Source organism: Meriones unguiculatus, chromosome 14 (assembly GCF_030254825.1).
Source record: "Meriones unguiculatus strain TT.TT164.6M chromosome 14, Bangor_MerUng_6.1, whole genome shotgun sequence".
Classification (NCBI taxonomy): Eukaryota; Metazoa; Chordata; class Mammalia; order Rodentia; family Muridae; genus Meriones; species Meriones unguiculatus.
Window position 1 is genome coordinate 51,787,104 of NC_083361.1, and position 22,339 is coordinate 51,809,442.

The window sequence follows — 22,339 nt, forward strand, 5'->3', positions numbered from 1 at the left end:
CATTGCTATTTGGAGGACTGTATAGCTAAACTGGTGTTGCTACGTTAAGTATATTCAATATGTAGACACTTAGGGTATTCTCAGCTTACAGTTGGCTGATGGAGATGTTACATCATCCATCACACCTTGAGGAATGGTTATACTCAAATCTTACTCCCCAACCTACATACTATCACTTCGAAGTCAGAGTGATTAAAAAATTGTGATTTGGGGCAAGAAGTTAAGAAAGCCAATGAGTGAAAAACCCTTAATGACCTCAGAGAACCTATCAGACAGCAGAAATCTTCCAGAGCTCTTTATCTCATGGGTATTACCTCTGAGGACAACCAACACACAGGAGTGACCTACCACTACTATTGCCCATCCTAACAGCCAAGTGAAATAAACATACTGCCCTTCTGCCCTGACTGGAGATGAGTTTAACGATAAGGATTGGAAAATACTTTGGGGAAGAAAGCTTAAGATGAGAGCTGAAAAAACATCTCTGCTAGATGAAATAAAGCAGCATTCCATGCTGAAATGGAAGACTGACCAACAATGCAAGACTCTTGCCAGGCTTTAAGCAGACCACCAACAGCTGCAGCCTTGGACAGAAAAACCCAGGCTGCAGGCTGACCTTCCTCTCAGAACCTCACAACAGGGCAAGAATATAAAAGGGCACTGATCAGCCAATTAGAGCCTAAGTGGAAAAATAATTCTATAGAGAATTCAGGGAGAAAGCCACAGGGCTGCCCTTTCAGAAGAAACAGAAGGACTCTGCAGAGCTGTCCAGGTGAAACAAAAGCCAGATGAAACTAAGTAACAAGGCAGCTACATTAGGGAACAACTGGGGACTTGTGAATAAGGCATAAGCCAGGACATGGGAAAAGAAAAGACTTCCTTTGTAAATATGGCTGAGCAAAGAGAGATTCTCCAACATGCTACGTGATAATCTAATAAGAAACTGATTTGGAAAAAAAAATATAAAAAAGTTAAAAGCAGGAATACAATGAAAGGGAACTGTAGAACTTTGGAAACAAATGGAGATCCATAGTTACCACCATTTAAGAATAGGCTTGAGGAGTTTGAGATGGCGGCTGGGGGCACCGCTTTGGTCTGGAGGCTGTGCCCCCCGGTCTGGGATGGTGGCTGGGGGCACCGCTTTGGTCTGGAGGCTGTCAGGGAAATGCAAATCAAAACAACCCTGAGATTTCACCTTTCATCCATCAGAATGGCCAAGATCAAAAACTCAAGTGACAACACATGCTGGAGAGGTTGTGGAGAAAAAGAGGAAACCTCCTCCAATGCTGGTGGGAATGTAAACTGGTACAACCACTCTGGAAAGCAATCTGGTGCTTTCTCAGACAACAAAGAATAGCACTTCCTCAAGATTCAGCTATGCCACTCCTAGGCATATATCCAAAAGAGGCTCAAGTACACAATAAGGACATTTGCTCAACCATGTTTGTAGCAGCTTTATTTGTAGTAGTCAGAAGCTGGAAACAACCCAGATGCCCCTCAACTGAAGAATGGATACAGAAATTGTGGTACATCTACACAATGAAATATTACTCAGCAATGAAAAAAAAAAAAAGGAAATCATGAAATTTGCAGGTAAATGGTGGAATCTGGAAAGGATCATCCTGAGTCCAGAAGCAAAAAGATACACATGGTATATACTCACTCATATAGACTTATAATATATGTTTATAATATAAGATAAACCTACTAAAATCTGTACACCTAAAGAAACTAATCAAGAGGGAGGACTCTGGCTAAAATGCTCAATCCCCACTCTCAAGGCAAAGAGGAAGGACACCAGAGAAAGAAAAAAACAGGAAACAAGTTAGGAGCGTCCCACAGAGGGCTTCTGAAAGGCTCTGCCCTGCCCTGCAGACTATCAAAGCAGATGTTGAGACTGATGGCCAAACTCTGGGCAGAATGCAGGGAATCTTATGAAAGAAGTGGGAAATAATAGTTAGATCTAGAGAGGACAGGAGGTCCACAAGGAGAGCAACAGAACCAAAAAATTTGAGCACAGGGATCTTTCCTGAGACTCATACTCCAACCAAGTACCATGCATGGAGATAACCTAGAACCCCTGCACAGATGTAGCCCATGGCAGTTCGGTGTCCAAGTGGGTTCCATAGTAATGGGAACAGGGACTGCTTCTGACATGAAATGATTGGCCTGCTCTTTGATCACCTCCCCCTGAGAGGGGAGCAGGCCACAGAGGAAGACAATGCAGCCACCCCTGATGAGACCTAACAGACTAGGATCAGAAGGAAGAAAAAGAAACCCTCCCCTACCAGTGGCCTTGGGGAGGGGAGTGTGTGGAGAAGGGGGAGCAAGGGAAGGATTGGGAGGGGAGAAGGGAGGGAACTAGAGGGGGGATACAAAGTAAATAAAGTATAATTAAAAAAAAGAATAGGCTTGATAATGAAAGTAATGAAAAACTGAAACTGAGGGGAACGGAATGAAGTTGCCAAGAAAACAGCTAAACAGCATAGAAGAGAATATTCACATTTGCAAGGCGATAGACACAAATAAGACATAATTATACACAGGACCCAAAATGAGAAAAAAAGATGGAAATACATTTTGTATATATTTACATACTTTATGTGATGAAATGAAATTTTTTCAGAAATATACCTTTTGAAACTGTAAAAGCAACAAAGATAATTACATTATCACAATCAGTAAAAAGAGATTACATACAAAATGAATTAATTTCCACATTCTTTTCAACATCTCTCAATCTGCCCTAAATGACAGTCATAGATTCTGTTATGAGTTGAGAAATATTGAAGCATTTAATGTAAAGTTATGCAAGAAACTATAGAAAGGATGAAAAGCAATGAAACAGCTAATAAGATGCTAGGGCTTGAGATGAAAAGTAAAAAGTATCAGACTATAATCATGACACATTATGGATAGATTTAATTCCTTGTAAAATTATCGAGGCAACCTCTGTAACACACACTCACAAAACAAACATTCCATCTTTACCAAGAGATAACACAAGTGACAAAAGTAAAAATAATAGAGAAATTCCAAACCAGGATCCAAAAGATAATTTCAGAATTAAAAATATATTAAAGTCATATATATCACTTATATTAAAATTTTAATATGAATTTCAGATAAACATACGTGCCTTGGAATAAGCAAAATAAAATTGATGTGAAGTAATAATAAATATAAGAAATATGATCCAAGGTCCTAACATAGGGCTCCCGAACACTTGGCTTTGTCATTTCCTGACAGATTGAGTGAGAGAGGAGCAGTATTTGCTTTAATTTGGTCATTAGTCAAACTCCTGGCACAGAGACCCTAATCCTTTGATGTGCTAGGAAAGAGACATGACTGCTTTTATTCTAGCAAAATGTCTTTTAGTGGGCTCTTGGGAGGAACAAGTTGCCAGAATGACCAAGTATGATCAAACATTACAGACTCTCAGCCCATCTGCCTGGGAAAGAGGAGCTGGTAACAAATCCTCCATAAACTTTCCTGAATGGCAGATCCTCAGAGTTCTGGGTTGCTGAGCACAAAGCTGTGGTAGGAGGATGGTACTGAGCTGCACAGAAAATCCTCATTACTGTTTCCCAGCAACCAACACCTTACCTGTGCATCTCTTCCATTTCACCCTTCTTGACTTGGATGCCTTTTAATAACAGGCAAAGGCAGCTGAAATATGTCCCCGAGTTCTACCAGATAATGATCAGACCTTAGAAAGGGACTTATATGAACCTCAAGTTGTATAGTCAAATCTGACAGAGTTATTTGTAAGTTGGAGTCACTACTGTTTTTCCCCAAGGGAAGGGATACATCTGTGAGTCTGAGCCCAGTGGACTCTGCCTTACTTTGGCAAGTCAGTGCCAGGAAAAAGTTAAAAGGACACCCAGGAGATGCTGGGAAACTAGTAGTTGTGGGAAAGCTCTGAGACATGCTATATAACTACTCAAAAGAAAGAGTTTGCTGTTTCCACATGGCAGGTAACAATTTGCCAGACATCCACTAAAAAAAAAAAAAAAAAAAAAAAAAGCAAAGCAGTTGTGGGCTAGGTTTTAAAAATAATCTCATGAGAATTGAAGATAAATGTTTTTTTTTTTGTTTTGTTTTGTTTTTTTTTTCAATGCAGTTTATTCAGGAACATTGAACAATCCTCGGACCCCGGGGAAAGCCAGCCCACAGCTTAAATAGCCTCTGGGTAGCCAACCCAGGCGTGCCACGGGGGCAATGCAGATAGGTCCACATACATGGAAGCAAGCCAGATCCTCGGCCTTAGCCAAATGTGGAATTGTTCATGACAGAGAGCACTCACCATCGGGAAGGTGGAAGGCGGAAACCAGCTCCATCTTTAAGGCATAGCATTCCGCAGCTCTCTACAGTTCCCCCTTTTTGTTTTAGACGCATCAGGCAAGAGTAGAGGTCTGATCTCTGATATTAGAAATAAATTGGGACTTTGTACAGATGTTCATTTAGGTGTCATCCACCCAAAGAGCATCAGACCCGACCGATACCTTTTTCTCAGAGGCGGGGCCTGGGGCATCAACCCGCATGCAATCAGACATGCTCTTCTCTGGGTCGAAAGCGGCTGACCCTGAGTGCAGTGCTTAGCCTCGCATCCTGAGCATAACATTTTAGCTTTTTATGGTATCCAACCATGCTTGGGGAGAATGTCCTGCTTCAATGGCTGTAAAGGCCTGAATGATCATGGCTGCATCACACTGTTGTGAGACTCTAATCTTGCATTTTTACCACAGGCAAACCAAGGAGACCAACACCAGAAGGCCTGCTAACACTCCCATGCCCGCCCATTCCTTCAGATGATTCATGGCTGCAGCAATCCATGTTGATAATCCTGTGGCTAGTCCTGCGTCCACTCCGGTAGAATTTACTGTGACAATGGCCACTCTCAGCTGCTCCATCGTAGTATCGAATTCTCCAGTCCAATTACCTAAAATATAGCTCGACAACTGTTTAGACAGATTTGCAGCACAGGAAAAATTCTCATGTTGTATGCTAGTGACACAAAGTCCAGCATACTTTCATTGACAGCCAGGTTGAGCGATTTGCCATAGGGTATCAATTTGCTCCTGCACGAGGTCAATCCTCTGATTGAACACCATCAAGCTTCCTTTTAGTTGAGCATTAATCCTTTATGTACAACTAAGGCATGAGCTACATTGGCTAAATGATTATTCAGGGTCTGAGCAGTCTGCCCAGTATGACTCATGGCTAATGCCCTGGTGGTAGCTCCAACAGCCGTCAATGAGGTGGTAGTAACAATGGTGGCTGTAGTTCCAAGATCCCTTTTCTGTCTGAAGAGAGTCATAGCGTGAGGGGCATCAATGGGCACAGGCACCCAGTGAGGCATGCGAGTAACCAGGGCATACCTAAATTTACTAGCATTCCAGCATAGGGCAAAAAAGCAAGTATCATTACCACAATTACTGAAGATAAATCTTTTAAATAGAACAAAAATAAAAGTACTATATATCAAAACATACAGCTGGTTGTTAAAATTTTGATTATGATAAAGTTCAGGCCTTCCTTCATATGATAAACAAGAATATATAGGAATGGTGGTGTAAGCCTGTAACACCAGCACTCAGGAGGCTGATATGGGAGGATCATGAGTTCAAGACCAGCATGTACTATGTGGAAAAGCTCATCAAAATTAATAATAATAATAACAACAACAACAAGGAAATACCACAAGTTAAATGACTTAGAAACCCACCACAAAGTTTCAAAGAAGCTCTGACATTAATGAGTCCCAAAGACACCATGCGAACAAATGCAGCCAGATTCCAGTCTTGAGACTTGTTCCCCAAGCGTGCTATGGTGAAGGATTCTGAAGGTCTTTCCTCTGGCTGCTGTTGTGTTGGGATGAACATCCAACATATTCCTGCTGCCTTATTGATTGGCCCCAGTGGCTCCCAGCACTCAGAGATGGCAGGAATTCATGACTTGGATGCTTGAACAGGGATGGAGAAGATTGCACCTCCAGCAACCTTGTGATTTGCACTGCCCTGCTGTGTTGTTGGTTGCTTTGTCATTGTTCTTGTCAACTTGACACTAACTAGCGTCATCTGGGAGGAGGGAAGTCAACTGGGAGAGTGACTCCATCAAATCAGATTGGCCTCTAGATAATTCTGTGGGGCTATTTTGATAAACGTCTGACGTGGGATAGCCAAATTTACTGTGGGTGGTGCCACCCCTGGGCAGGCAGTCCTGGAGTATATAAAAAGCAGGCTGAGCCAGGCAGTGGTGGCACACATCTTTAATCCCAGCACTTGGAAGGCAGGGGCAGACAGATCTCCTTGAGTTTAAGGCCAGCCTGGTCTTCAAAGTGAATTCTAGGACAGCTAGGACTATGCAAAGAAATTTTGTCTGGGGTGAGGGTGGGTTTAGTAAGCAGGCTGAGCAAGTCATGGTAGCAAGCCATTAAGCAGAATTCCTCCATACAGCATGCTTCAGAGCCTCCTTGAGTTCCTACACCAACCTCCCTCACTGATGAGAGAGAGGGTGTGGAAGTGCAAACCAAACAAACCCTTTCCTCCCTAGCTGTTTGCATCACACTGTAGAAAGCAAGCTAGGACACTTGTCATCTGCTGTAACTACTAAGTGCTGGATCAGTCCAGGGTCAGAGAGGACCCAGCAGTCAGGTAGGTTGCTACAGTGATATCTAAGGATCTGTGTCCAAATGCGTGTGTGTGTGTAAGAAAATATGCACAATTAAAAGTGGAAAAACCCACTACAAATACAAATGAACTCCTAGAAATCCTAAAGCTTATGTTTAAAACTTACAACTGTGTCCAAAATTTGATTGATTAACTTTAAAATAAAAATATAACCAGCTACGGTGGTGCACACCTATAATCCAGCACAGAAAGCTAAAGCAGAAGAACTCTGAGTTCCAGACCAGATACAGAAATAGCTCCTATAGAAAGCTTATACACAGGTACACACACACACACACACACACACACACACACACACACACACACACACCTAAAATTGACATTAAAAGTTCCAGAAGGTCTGATTCGTTCGATGGGAGAAATTCAGAAACAAGGTCAGCTCTCAGACAGTTCTTGCCCACTTAAGTAAAAACTGTCTCTAAAACCAATCAGAATTATCCCTCAGTGTCCTTAGTACTGGTTTCAGGCCCTCCTGTGCATGCAAAAGTATGTGAATGGTCACATCTTCCCTATAAAGTGGTGTGGTATTTGGATGTAATCCATATATACCCTCTCATTTACATTACACTATCTGTGTATTTATAATGTAAATGATACATGTACATTTACATCGAAATGTAAATGAAATTATTTATAATGTAAATGATATGCTCTTGCTATAGTGCACTAACAATGGAATAACACAAGAAAAAGCTGCGTGTGCTCCATAAAGATGTGGCTTTTGAATGTTTGACAATTGATTGAATCCAATGATACACAAAAACAAGCTATAAATTGATCTTAACTATGGACATTGACAGCAAAAATCATAAGACAATGTAGGCATCACCTCAAGAATATATTAATGATCTTACCTTAAGTATTTTGTTAATGAAACCTTCTGCTGGGGAAAATTGAAGTTTCTGGTCCTTTCTATGGATACTGAGAGGCTTTGACAGGAAGATACCATCCCAATTTTCCCCAGAGAGCAGTAAAAGTTGAGAGGATACATGTATAATTTTTATTATGATGAGGAAAATACATGTGTTTACACAAGTAAAATTGTGAGTCATTAAAACATCCATCAATGTTAAGAACAAGACAAGTATGCAAACAAGCCAATTACCATTCTCAAGTGCAATTGAACAGAAAGAAAATAAAGATATTGGGAAGGATGAGATAAAGAAAAAAAACTTAGAAACAAAATTATCCCAATTATGGTGGCATTTCCCAACACGAATACCTGCTGTGACCCCGAGTAGATGCCCATGACACAGAGAATAAGAGGAACAGAGCAGAAGAGAGTATCCACCTGAAAATATTGTTAATAATAATAATAATAATAATAATAATAATGATAGAGCTTTGGAAAGCAAGAGCATTGAGGCAGATTAATCAACAGAACAGAAAAGCACTTGGAGAAACATAATTTACATGGAAGGTGACACTATGAATGGTGTGGAGAGTCTCGTTACATTACAGAAATGCTTTATCATATGTCTTATGTACCAGTGACCACTCTTGGAGATAAACAACTAGATCCTTATATTTTGTATAATGAATCTTAAAGAATCAAAAGTTGTAAAGGTAAACAAGTGAAAATGTTAAGTTTTAGAAATAAAATATGGGTAATTTATTTGTGATTTCAAAATGGGGAAGGCCTCTTAAAACCTAGAGGGAAAGTTTATGTTCTACAAAAGAAAACATGAATAACTAACAACATAAACTTTTTTATGCCAATAAATATGCAATCAATAAATACCCTAAAAACAAATGGCAAATAAAAATTAAAACAATAATGAAACTTGTATAAAAGATATAAATATTAAAAAATTCAGATTACCAAAATATATTTGAAAAATTCGAACTTGTTCATGGTAAAATGAACTAAAATCAAAATGGTTTTTGCCTTATCATTTTTACCAGTCAGATTGGGAATGGAAAAATTAAATTTGAAAATACTTAACACCAGAAATCTGAGAATTTGGTCCTTTCACTACACTCTGGATAGGGGTATCCACTGACCAGTTTACAGAGGACCATCTGGAAATATTTATCAAAAGCGTAAATGCACATAGTTTTAGATCCAGTAGTTCCATTTCTAAACTGGAATTAAGCAAAACTATGACAAAGTATGCACCAAAATGCTAACTACAGGCTATGTATAAAAATAAAACCTGGAACTATCGTAGCTATGTGTTCACCACTAAAAGGCTAACCCAACAAATTATGAGCCACCAATGGAGTGGAACTCTAAGCAGCTATTAGGAGGAATGAGGTAGACCTTTAGATGTCATTATGAAAAGCTCTCTAGGACAAAACACTAGGTGTCTGGCACCTTTCAAGCATGAGTTCTAGGGAATCAATGACGATGTCTCTCCATGCTCTCCTCCCTCTCTGTCCATATCTTTTCTTTCTCCCTCTCTGAAACTGTCCCTAGGAGAAAATGGGAGCAAGGGGAGACTGTTTTGAACCATATACATTTTCTAACTATGAGCACAGTTTTTCATCATTATTTTTATAATGACAATAATTACTCAGATAGTCAAAGCAATGCTAGGGTTCAATTTTTTAACTAAAAGTAAGACACAGAGCCTGGTCTTTTGGTATCAAAATACACCTATTTGTTTCTAGTTACTTTAATCAAAAAGCATAACATCAGCAAAAAAATCTTGTGCATCATTTGTTGATACTGTATATAACAGATGCATGCTGGAAATGATGCTGTTCTAGATGGTAGGTGCTGAAATCAACAGTCTCCAGATTTATCCATGTCACTCTACACTACCTGCTGCTCTATTCGGCTGAACTCACACACAAAACACACACAGTGCATACATGCGCATGGCCACATACACACAGGTTACCACCAAGACTTCATCTTCCTGCAGGAAAATTAATGGCTGGGGAAATATGAATTTTTTTGTTGTTCTGAGAAATCTAACCTTCCCTCATGATTCCATCTCTGGAGTCAGCAGATTAAAATTTCTGAAATCTCAAAAGCCTAGTGTAATTGTAAGCTTCAGGGAGTTCAAAAACATAATGGAGCAGGAAAATATTTTTCTTCTTGGTAAAGTATCTTTCCTCTTACCTCATTAACAAACAAGGATGTACAGTGCAAACAGACCAGTATGAGCTATACAGCAAGATCCTAACTCAGAAGAAGAAGAAAAAGAAGATACATACAGTGACACCCCCTCATCTCCAGTGACTCCATGCATTGTCCATGAGTCAGCTATGCATCTGATTCCATGAGAAGGCAGATCCCTAGAAGCCAAATCCTCATGCTACTAGCTTGGTATCTAGACGTATCACCAGCGACATCACCTCTCTCCAGCTCTGGCTACACAGGAACCTAGACGGGTCTTAACTGATTCTCCATATCGGCCACATGGGGAAAGCCTTATGGCCTGTCCACTTGGTGGTGCCCAGCAGTACAAATGTACACACAACCTTCTAAGACTAGTGAAGTGTGCCATGTGGGGCAACTAACATGCTCTCATTTTTAAAACACACGGAAGGTTTAGGTAAGCTTCAGGTACGCCTTAGTTAACACTCAGAACTTGATTTGCCCCTCCCATTTTGCACAATCAAACAGACTCACTCTAACTCTTCTGGACACTGGGGCAGAATGAAGCTTGAGGGTTACCTGAAATCTACAGGGGCCAAGACCTCCAATTTTGGCTAGGGTGAGTCCTAGTCTAGAACCGACACAAAGTGTGTGCTAATTTCATTGACAGTACAGATCTAAAGAAATTAACTTGCTCAAAACATCTTTCAGAAGGCCAGCTTTCTCTCTAGTATAAAGTTGTCATTAGTAAAGACAAAAAATGGAAGAGGGGTAAATAGTAAGTTGAATCACAGAAAAACCAGCAGAGAAGTTTGTAGTTTGAATTAGAGTCTGCCTTCCTTTCACAAGGCAGTTGTTGAAATGGAGCCAGTGAAGGCTGCTTGGCACTGGTTTCAGCCTGGCACAAGCAAACAGTAAACTCTTGTGGGAGCCCACGACAAGGGGCATGCAGGCATGCAACACCAGCTGGACAGGCCTCTACAGGCCAACCAGAGCTATTGAGATCTATCCGTCAGGGCTGTCCAGAGGGGGCAAATGACCACCTAGTGCCCCTGATGAGGATGAGGATATTCCAATAGTAAGTGCAAAAAGAGTAAACAGAAGGGTGCTGGGATCTTTTTAGTTAAAGTAACCAGGAAACAAATTCTCAAGACTGGCAGCTACTAGATACTTTAGAGTTGTTCCATTTAGCATAATATGGGGTTAGGACCCCAATTCTCATCCTCCTTATCTGTGCATTTCCTATGCGATTATATTAAGCAAAGTCTTTGGACACAGCCTCCACAAAGTTTGGCGCTGACATAAGGATGCCGATGGTGCAGATGATGGTAAAGACCGAAAAGGCCATGAGGCACAAGCGGTCCACCACGCAGGCTGCAAACTTCCACTCACTGCAGACCACTTCACTCTCATCCTGACAGCGGAAGCGGTTGGCGATGTAGCGGACCTCCTCCAGAATCTTGGCCAGGTCGGGGTCCCCATCAGAGGGGTGCGTACCATGCATGAGGTGCTCATCATGTGTTGGGGAGCAGGCCAAACGGCCACACACAACCCCAGAGTCTGGAGTTGGGGCACAATGCATGCCCTCCAGGCCTCTGAAGCCAATGTAGAGCAGGTTGCCATTGCTGGTGGGTGGCCCGGCCCCTGCGCTCAGCTCAACACTGGCCAGGCTGCAGCGCCGAGGCTTATGCTGACAAGCAGGCCGCACCTTGTCCTCTCCAGGCCTCTTCATGCGCAGGAACCACGCACACCAGTTCAGAAGAATGATCCTGGTCTGCAAAGACAAGAGGATGTCAAGAGCAGCTCTGAGTTGATTTATAAGCTGAGCCCCACAGCAATGTGACCCCACAGTGGAAGCCCTGCTTTATAGATCCTGGGGAGAACAGGCTTTCCCGGCTTCTCAGGGATTTTATACAGCAAATCAATTAGGAAACCTTGTAAGAATGGAGCCAAATGTGAGCTGAAAATATGATCTATGTAGGTTTAAAACTGTGGGAACAACGTGAAGATCCCTCAAGGTAGACATACTGCATCTTTTATGAGAGAAAAAAAGCAGCCAGCTTGGTAAGAACGCCTGCGATGTGTTTCCTGAGCCTTTCTCTTTTACTTCTAGGGACCTGCAGACCTAATTCCCTGGCTCCCATGCAGACTGTAAGGTGCCCTGGAGGGTCACTGTAAGCCAAGACAGGCTCTGCACCATGTCAGACACAAAGCAGACTCCCAGCTTGGAGCAACTTCAGCGTTCTAACTTCAGATGACCACATCTCTTGTGAGTCATTCTCTATCTGCAAGATTGGTTTAAAAAGTTATACCAAAATTACCAAGAGAATCAATGAGAAACAGAAAATGAGGGTGATAGCCTCTAACCAGTTTCCAGGAGTTGACAAGACATGCTAGGCTCCATGGATGCCAGGCAGTTAAGGCAAAGGCTTGAAATAATTTGTTTTAAATTGGCTGTTGGGCTTCAGAACCCTATTGGGGGAAAATAGATGAGATATTAATATGGAAGACAGTTTAGGTGCTTCTTCTTCTTCTTTTTTTTTTTTTTTTTTTCAGTTTAGGTGCTTCTAATCCAATTCATTGGGCTATGATGATGAGCAAGACCATGCTGGAACAGTATGCTGAAAAGGCAGAAGCACATATTAGCACACTTCCATGAAGGCCCCTGACAAAAATGTCCAGTGCTGGCACATAATGAGTGCATGAGTGTATGGGAATGAGGGTTGCCTAAAAAAAATCATTTATTTTTAAAAAGGCTGAGAGCTATAGTTGAGTACTGAAATCATAGCTTATCAGCCTGGTCCTTAGAGTTTTATAAGTATGCAGTAATTAAGTATTAGAATCATAGAATGTCTGATGCATAGAGAAAACAGTGAAAAGTTACCCTGAGAGTTTATAGGTTTTGTGTTTTGAAGCAGCTAAAACCTCAGCCTGGACCAAAAAAAAAAAAAAAAAAAAAAAAAAAAAAAAAAAAAAAGTAGTAGTAGAGGAAGAGAAAAAGAAAAAGAAGAAGATTATTTTTCAAGACAGTCCTAGTGTGTAAACAGTGGGCCTTTTCTTAAACCCACCAAGATACACACTTCATGTTCATCTTGACTTATGATCTCAAGAAAATTCCTCAGCTTCCCATCTATGGGGGAAGATACAAGTTCAAGTCTGTAGTCCTTGCTTTCTTAACAATCATTTTTATGGCATCTTATCAAAAAACAGCAAAAATCAGGTCTGTAGATAGGAAGTGAGAGGCACAAAAAAGGGCAAACTTATGTTCCCCACAGCTGAGAAGCCTTTCACAGCCTTACTTGCAGTGGCAGACTGCACTGAGAAAAGCCCATGGCTGTAAGGACTTTTCAAGATTAGAAAGAATTGGGGCACACAGCTACCTTCTCATTTAGGAGTCATTTAGGAGACACGAAGTGAGAATAAATCCCCAATTTTACAGATAAACTGTTGCTCAAAGAAGATTCTGAACTGGTCCACGGCCAGCCCCTTACTGTGTCTACAGTGTTTGTTGCAAGCCTCATCTACCAATGGCACCCCAGTGTTCTCTTCAAAACTCCTATGACTTAGCCAACCTTCTTTCAGAAGACAGTAGAAGGCCAGTGCTAGATCTCAAAAGAGGCTGTCAAACTATACGTGAAAGTGAACCCAGAGGCAGCTGTGTACACAAGAGCTGAGTAGGGTTGGCACTTCCCCTGCTACAAGGGGGTCTGTGTGCCATCTGAGATTCATCTGAAACCAGTAAGGTCTATGTTACCAAGTCTGTTTTGAATTCCCCAGTCTGAATCATTAGCTTTCAAGGACAGCACATCTCCAAAGACAGAATTATCCTCTTGGTACTTATCAAACCGTGCCCATGACCTCTTCTGTTAGCCTACGGTTTTGTTGTTACTTGTGCAAATGTCACATAATGCCACTGCACCCGGCAGCAGCTTCTGCATAATAGCAACAAATCATAATGAGTCCCTTGGAGACTGTTTATGTTTCAGAGACACATGGAATGAATGAAAAACGTCGCATGCTTTATAAAATGAGAAATATAAACTTATGTTTTACTTGCAACCAATTGGTTTTAACAACCTTTTATTCCAAGAGGCTTTTTATTCTGATGGACAAAAATGTTCTTAATTAAGATTCTAGGAGAATAAAGTGGTACCAGTCCATTAAAAATGGTTTTGTGTCTCTGCGTGTCAGTTCCTGTATCTTCTCACCAGCCAAGATACTTAAAGAAGTAAGTATGAGTGCATTTTTTTGTGTTAGCATAAACACTAGAGGAAAAATAAGAAATTCATTAAAATGGTTATCAATATTGGCAGTTAAAAGGGATGGAAGTAAAATGGGAGGCAAACTTCCTTATGTATAACGCTGATTTTACTCTTGCTTTTGAAACAGGTGTGTGCAATATGCTTCAAATTGATGGACAGGCAGGAAGCCACAGAAGTCATATCTAGTTTATTTGACCCTAGCATACCATGATGCTAATAAAGAGGGGAATAAATGTACCTCAACTTTGCAACAGGCCTGGTAATCACTAAAACAAGCTTCATGGATGGCAACAAGAGCATCTGAGACATAAGCAGCAAGGCTAAGCACATGCTGAGCTGGTACAAGAACTTTATGTGGGATTTTTATTATGCATATAAGGCAAATAGAACCAAAGAACTAGTGCTTTCGCAAGGCCACTGAAACATAAAAAAGGCCCTTCATGACTAGGCCATGTAAGGTATTTAAGGTACAATGGCTGTACCTTCAGAAGGTTGGAAGCCTACTGGGGATCTACATGCATCATTTGCCATATTCTGTTTGGCATGTGGGTGACTAGTTTTCTTTCTGGGACCTGAATGGGTCATCAGACATGCCCCTTTTGGAATGGAAAGAGATGTTCTTAGACAGGAGACAAGGGATATCTGCAGGGCTCACCAATGGTGAGGACTCAGGGTAGCTCCCCCTCTACTTTGGGCTACATTCTGGCAAGGTGGGAAAAAATATGGGCTCAGACTAAATTCTAGTCAAGGTCTCTGTGCATCAGCAAAATGTGCAGCTTTAGATACTGGGTCCTGAAATGCCTTGGCAGATGAGCATCAGCAGCTAACAGTGATGCTTGCAAGCACAGGAAAGTGATCATGTTCCCTGGGCCGAGGGCTCATCCATTTCCTTTTGTTCTCTCTCTGCTATCCACTGGGGACTATTCATCTTACGTCATGGGTTTGGACAGAAATTTGACCCTCTGTAGAAATTTGACCTAGTTAATTCTAGTAAACATACATTGAAAAAAAGTTTAGGAAAAACAAAACCTGAATGTGTACTGATCGTGTTCAAGATATTTTTCTTATATTATTCCCCAAACAATAGTGCATAAGAATGACTGGCATGGCATTTACACATCAGTATACTGTAGGTCATCTGGAGATGATCCGAAGTACACTAGAGGATGTGGACAGTTTCTGTGCAAATGATACACCATTTCAACAAGGAGCGGGGGCACTTTCAGACTTCTCTGTTGTCAAGAGTTCTACATCCAGTGACCCATAGATACTGAGAAACTCTCATTCTGGTTCTTACTCTTTTTACTCCTCAGTCTGCTGTGAATTTCCAGCCATGGTGCTTCATGGCCACTCTGCTAGTTCCTCCAACTGCTACACTGTACTCCTCAATGGACATAGGGAGGGAGCACTCTTAAAATGCAATGCTAGCAGAATACACAAGCAGTCAGTGTGTAGCCCTGATCTGGAATGTCAGTGTGAAACACTGCCACCACCACTCTACCATCCTCAAATGTATACTGAGGGGTGAAGACTGTTTAGGGGTACTAGACATTAGAAAACAGCAAGAAGTCCCTCTTTCATGGAGAGCTGAAACTCTACAGAGGCACAGGACATACCCACTTGGGCATTTTGCCTCCATCGGGGTCATGGTGGTGATATCTCAGCACAATCACTGTCACCACCACAGACAGGCCCACGATGATCATGGTGCTGGCGAAGTACTGTGCTGTAGAGAGAACAGAGGCAGTGAATCTTGGGGCCCCAGCAGCACCTACTGGGATTATGTTCTCCTATCAGGCCTCACTAAAAAACAAGGGGTAGCCTATTACCCACACTTCTTGTAGGAAAGGAACAGCGTAGACCTCAAAAATTTCATTCTCTACCATAAAACAGAAGTGATAACTCTCTTACTGAAGCCTAAAATTCCCTCACAGGATACAGTTCCCATCCCCACGACACACACAGGACTAGAAACTGAGCCCTGGCTGCAGCAGTGAGAACTGAAAACTAAACTGGACACAGCATCCTTTACATAATCATCCTTGTTTCCATCTAGGAAACTATATACAGATATGGGGGGTCTTCCTATTTCTGCCCCTCATCCATGGGCCTATCCTAGACAAAACATATTTGTTCTACTCCCATTTCTCTAAATATGTAGTAAACAATATCTAGGTAAAATAATAAGACTCTAATTGTAAAGTCTTTGGGTCTAGAGAAGAAAGTATGATTGGAAGGAGTATAGCGCCCACACATATGCATGGCTGTGCACATGTACACACGTGTGTGCATGCACACACACACACACACACACACACAGATAGACCTCTCTCATTTTTTGAGATGTTTCATGCTATGTTTCTGTGGCTAGTCTTAAACTCCTGCATCCTCTAATTCTCCTGCTTCAGCATCACAAATACTGAGTCTACAGGTATATGCCACCATGAATGGCCATTTTTTTTTTTTTCAGTTTAAAGGCAAGTCACAAAATTGGACATCTCTTTCTTTTCCCACCAGCTTGGGCCTAGGTATGAGCCATGGTGTGTTGCGATAGTTGCAATAGTAAGTCATGTCCCCACAGCAGAGGACAGAGCGGCAGAATAGATCTTCAGGGCCTTAAAGGACATGTTCCTTCTCCATGCACCTCCTGGGAAATCCTATGCACACTTGAGCCCTTGCCTTACCTATCAAGGGCACGGAATCAGATGTCGCAGGCATGATCTCAGCCACAAGAAGCATGAAGACAGTCAGAGAAAGCAAGACAGTTATTCCTGAAACAAAAATGTGAGGAGGTCCTTAGACAGAAGAGAAAACAAGGTCAAAATTCCATCTCATATGAGCTTTCTACACTAGCTTCAAAGCACTAGGTAGGTGGCTGATGCTAAACCATAAGTCCCATGGTTTCTATACATATGCATTTTCTAGGTATGGTCCCTGTCACCTCCCAGAGCCCAAAGGAACCTCTAGCAGAGGCAATTTTAGAAACCACAACTTGGAGAGAATCGACCAGCATGATTACTTCTCAAGGACTTTACTGCATTAATACTAAGAAGCAGTTTTACACAGCAGGATCAGGAAACCATGTGGCCAAAAGACTTAGTTTCATTCAGGTCTTGACTTTGCAGCTTAATTAGATGTGTGACCTTGGGTAAGATATTTAACATTCTAAGCCTTATGCTAAGAAAGCTTGTGGAAGCTTTCTTCAATACACTAAATATGATTTATTTAGTAATTTTTTTTATATAAGCAGCTCATTTTACCATTCAAAACTTCATTTTTCATATCTTCACAGGGAAGTAATTACAAGGAAATGCATTTCTATTGTAGCGTGTACAATAATTTACAAATGCAAGCTGATATTATATAAATGTGTCTCCTATCCATAATGGAGGTGGGTCAGTTGGCACTGAGAAGCTGGGTGGGTGGCAGGGAGGGTAAAACAGCCCATCAGGGTAGAAGTGATCTGGTCCTTCACTGTATCCTGTCTTCTTCACAAGATCATGGAATCCCTGGATCTTGCCAATTCTCAGAATGGCATCTGTCTCCTTAAAGAGCCAGAACCAGGAGTTTCTGAAGTTGTGAGGAACAGAGGTCTGATCCCGGAACAGAGGTCCATGTATGGTAGGTCACAAGGAACTCCTGTATAGTCCACAGTGACCTGCAGAGCCAGCCTCAGTGAAGGACCTGGACACTTACCAAGGGAGATTTTCTCCCCAGAATCTGCAGGGAGCAAGAACACCAGCAGAGCCAGGGCTGAGATGAGCACGCAGGGGATGAGCAGGTTGAGACCATAGTAGAGCGTCCTGCGGCGCATAGTTACTGTATAGGTGACATCCGGGTATGGCTCTTTGCAGCACTCATAGAACTTCTCGTTCCTCTTGCCAGGGATTCCTGAATAGGGGTGCCAGAGAAAGGAAGTGGGTCATCAGAAGACACAATTGTCCTTTGTTGCCACATGTGTACTAAACAGGACCACAGGCCTAAAAAGGTAGGGGCTGGGCATCTGAACAACCCTTACTGGTATGCTGCAGCTGTTAATCAGTATCACAATGATACCAGCAAACTAGGAGATATTCTTTTGATGCATTAGAAGCATTTTACAGCATTACAGATGCAATTAAAAGCAGGTGCCACAAAAATGGTGTTTCTGTCAAACATGGAAAAAATACACAATGGTGAGCCAATATCATTGTATCGTTTACTGATTTCTGCAGCTGGCTTACTTTGTGTAGCATAAGTGCATTCTATGATGCTCACGCAATAAAACTGCATAACGACACTTTTAAGAATGTATACATGATTGTAAGCGACTCATTAATAATGGTTTGAACTTAAAATAATGCAATATAGGTTCCCATTGATAAATCAAAAAAATAAAAATGGCTACAGAGAGAAAAATCAAACTATTTTTCTAAGACTTAAGAGATTGGCCAACAGGTGGTAAATTATCATGCAGGTATCACGTCAGGAAGTGTGTCTGTTAAAAGGAACAATTTCTCAGACTCTCACGTTACTTCACAAGATTAAGATTGCTAGAGTGATCAGTTTGCTCCCTGGCCTACACAAGCCAATGGACTCAGGAAATTTACAACTACACTGATCCACACCATTATCAAACTACGCAACTCACCCTGTGTATCCTTCTACCTCACAATAAATTGTCACACGCACTTTTTGCTTTAAAATTCAAAGTTCATTCCCTCCCAGCAGAGCACTGACTTGATGTCTAGTTGAACGTGTGCCTCTTAATGTGAAATTCTGTTCTGTGTCCCGAACGCTGCTGTTTTGTACTTCTGGGGGAACCCCACTTTTGATTTTCTTCATTCACATCATCAACAGCAAGGCGCTGTCCAACCATACTACAGGACTGGAACGGATCCCATGAGCAAAACAATCTGCACTAGGACTGGTGATTTAACAGGCCCCACCATGACTGCTGCATTTGCTCATTGTTTTCTGCTTCTCATTCTAGGACTCTTGGGACAGGATGGAAAAGGCTGCCAAATGTAACAAATGAAAAGAACAGAAATCCCCAAGTCTTTCAGCTCACACAGGTAGAATGCACCTTTCTTCTGGAATACAAAGTCTGTCTTTGCTGGCCTTACCCATGAGATCCCATTCTCCATTGGGAATATAGCTGCTGATATCTGCCTCCTGCATCTGCAGGTCCAAGGACCACCCACCATAGGACCAGGACCCAAACTTCAGTTTGCACTGCTGCACATCAAAAGGGAACCAGCGGACATCAATGTAACAGGAGCTCTTGAATATGCCTATGAAAGGATGGGAAATGATCAGAAGACTGAAATGAAGCCAATTATAATGGGTCAAAATACATAGCAGTTCCTACAGCCTCTTTCCTCCACCCCTGAACTCTTGCTAGACCTACTTAGAACAAACTGGGGTGCTTCCCCACACACCTTTTTTTTTCTTTTGCAAAAACCTCTAGAGTAGCTCAGCCAAAGCTTTATTGCTTTTCCAAATTAAAATACAGTGATAGTCTCTGTTTTATGAGGCTTTTCTCATGAAATTGTGCAAATAATTAATTATAAGCTTTATTTGCAATGGGCACATTCAGACTCTAAGCAATATGTGAAAAAGAAAGGATATAATCAATCTCACAGAAGTTGATACAAATGATGAACTTAGAAAGGAAACTGGAAAGGGGCGTGAGGATGGAATATGGTATAAGATTAAAGAGAGAGTTTGGACACAAAGAAAGATTCCACTGAAAGAAGTTAGAATTTCCAGAAGTGGATTTCCCAGAAGGTCATTGTGCAGAGACACTTTGAGGCCTGGGCTCTTGCCTGCCTACAGTTGACTGGATTGTCCTAGAAGGCACAAAGGGCTGAAATATCCCAGTTCTAGTGGGGCAAGGGCAACACATTTCACGTTTATTTGACTGAATTAAAAGACTGAATGGAGGAAGGAACTGAAAAGCTCTACACATCAAGCTCCATTACACACCCATGCTGAGAAATCATAATACATTGTCCCCTGGAGGTACTTTCAATATGATTTAGAGTCCCAGATACTGGGAGAAATGAGGAGTGAGGATGACAAGTTCAAGGCCATCCCAGGCTTTGTAGTGATACCCTGTCTCAAAAGAAAAAGTAGAAAGATTAGGGATATACAGCTCTGCAGTAGACTGCTGACTTAGTGTGTATGAAGCTCAAAATCCAATCGGCAAAACTATAGTGTGTGCGTGTGTGTGTGTGCGTGTGTGTGTGTGTGTGTGTTATGACTTACAGAATTATTCCAGGTGATTACAGGAACCTGAAGGTCACCACTGGCATTCTCTTACCATTAGTGGGCTGAATTCTCCTAAGCTAAATATAGCTAGAAAACTGTATTCGATTCCAAGTCTATGAAAAGATCCGAGAAGGAGAAAGAAAGGATTCAAAGGTTGTCTGAGGCTTACAACATGATCAATTAACTGCGACCAGGTAAGGGATGATGGGGACATCATGGTGATCCTCTCACTCCAAGTGTATAATATGTAAAATCTACCCCCATAATACCTCTTAAAAATAAACACATGAAGGGAGCTGAAGAGATGGTTAAGAAGACAGGCTGCTTTTCTAAAAGATCTAGGTTCAATTCCCAGCACTCCCATGGTGGTTCACAACCACCAGTCACTCCGTTCAAAGTGTGCTGGAAGGCATCACTCAGCCCATTGCTTTCAGTGAAGAGGAAGGGCTGGAGTAGGCAAGCAGATGATTTAAAACAGAAAGCCTAAGAAGCAACACTTCTTTAATCAATATAAACATCAGCGAGAGGGATCTATCTCTGTTAGATTCAATCACTTATTCATTCATTTATTGACACACAGCCACCTGCAGTTGAGAAGCGATGGATTGTAAGGTGAGCAAACACATATTCTGTCTATAGAATTCTTCTCATCTGCTAACAGGAAGAGCACTGTAAACAACAGGCAAAGCCAGCTTTGCTGTGTGCACTGAGACAAGGAGAAGCTGGATGCTAGAAAAGGGTGTGGCATGTGTGTGCAATTGTGAGGAGCTGGACTTTCAAGGGTTGCATAAGTGGGTACATGTGCTAGTGTGTTATGAGTGCAGTGGCAACAGTGTGGCAGTGGGTTACAGATTTGTTCTTAGCAGTTACAGTGAGGAAGGTAATTCTTGAAAATATGTTAACAAATCTTTTAAATGTAAAAATGAAAAAAAAAATAATACCCATGTGCTAAAACACACCTTGAATGTGTTTCGAAGGGCACAAAGCAGCAATCCCAGGCTGTGGGTTGTGCAATGCGCACCCTGGGATCCTGTGAGCCCCACAGTAATGACAAGCTGGGAGACCCAGCTAGTAGGACGGTAAAGACAGGAAAAGAAACCAGCTGATGAAAAGTCAGCAGGGAGTGCTCCCTTGAGAGAGCAATAGGTCTTGCATCTAACTTATGAGCAATCTTGAGTGTGTGAACCCAAGATATAAACCCAGAATGTCCACCATCTTCTCAGAACTGGGGTACCTGCCAAGTTACTGCGCCAAATGGGAAGAGATGAAAGAGAAAGGGCCTGTCTATCATGTTTATGGCAGAAAGGAAAGTCAGAAATTACTCAGCAAAGGAGACTAGACTGCGAATTAACATTAATAAGAACATATGACAGACTCTGGCAAAGATTCTCTGAAATGTGACCTCAATATCAAACAGTGATAACACTCAGAGTAAGCTGAAGAGACAGGTGAGAGTTCTGATGGGAAGGGAGGGGAGAGCGGGAAGACAACATGGAACCAGTGCTCCCCTCAGGAGGGCAGGCCCTGGGACTGAGGCATGTACTTGCTTAAATGTTCTTACTGGATGGAGGCCAGGGAGTAGGTCTTACCTGGTGGGAGGTATTGGCAATGCCCAGATGCATTCACCAAGACATTGGTGTGGAAGGTGGCATCAAACCGTTCATCAGCACTAGAAATAGTAAAAGGATTCATGAGCCAGTACCTCCAGGCAGTAAATTTCTCAGTGTTCCTAGACTTGTTGTTCTATGGGTCAGAAGGCTAGCAGCATTTTGAAGGGGCCCTGCTTGTGGCTGGACAATATCACACCTGCCTGGAAAAGTCAATGCAGCCCACCTGGAAGGTCTTCTCAGGAAGGGGCTAGTGTCCAAGACCATTTCATATGAATTGTGACCCCAGAGTTTCCTTTCTGTTGCTGTGACAGAAAGCATCTTAGAGAATAAACATATATTTGGCTCACAATTCTAGGTTATAGGAAAGTGGAGGCAAGAACTTAAGCAAAGAGTCAAAAGCATGCACATTCAAAAGCAGAGAGAATACCCCTATTTGCTCTCTCTTTCTCAGCTAGCTTTCTTCTCTCTTACCCT

The 22,339-nt window shown here is 41.8% G+C and overlaps 1 protein-coding gene across 1 annotated transcript in view; it reads right to left on the reverse strand.

The window, feature by feature from the left end:
- Window positions 1-8,280: 8,280 nt before the first annotated feature.
- LOC110561495 (neuronal acetylcholine receptor subunit alpha-7) overlaps window positions 8,281-22,339 on the reverse strand; it is a 142,422-nt gene continuing 128,363 nt past the window's right edge. Inside the window, exons 5-10 of the mRNA XM_021657944.2 lie at window positions 21,845-21,924; window positions 19,109-19,276; window positions 17,700-17,894; window positions 16,688-16,774; window positions 15,620-15,729; window positions 8,281-11,515 (exon numbers count right to left, since the gene is read on the reverse strand). Of these exons, the coding sequence (XP_021513619.1) occupies window positions 10,997-11,515; window positions 15,620-15,729; window positions 16,688-16,774; window positions 17,700-17,894; window positions 19,109-19,276; window positions 21,845-21,924 (1,159 nt within the window). The 3' untranslated portion in view covers window positions 8,281-10,996. The remainder of the gene's footprint in view (window positions 11,516-15,619; window positions 15,730-16,687; window positions 16,775-17,699; window positions 17,895-19,108; window positions 19,277-21,844; window positions 21,925-22,339) is intronic.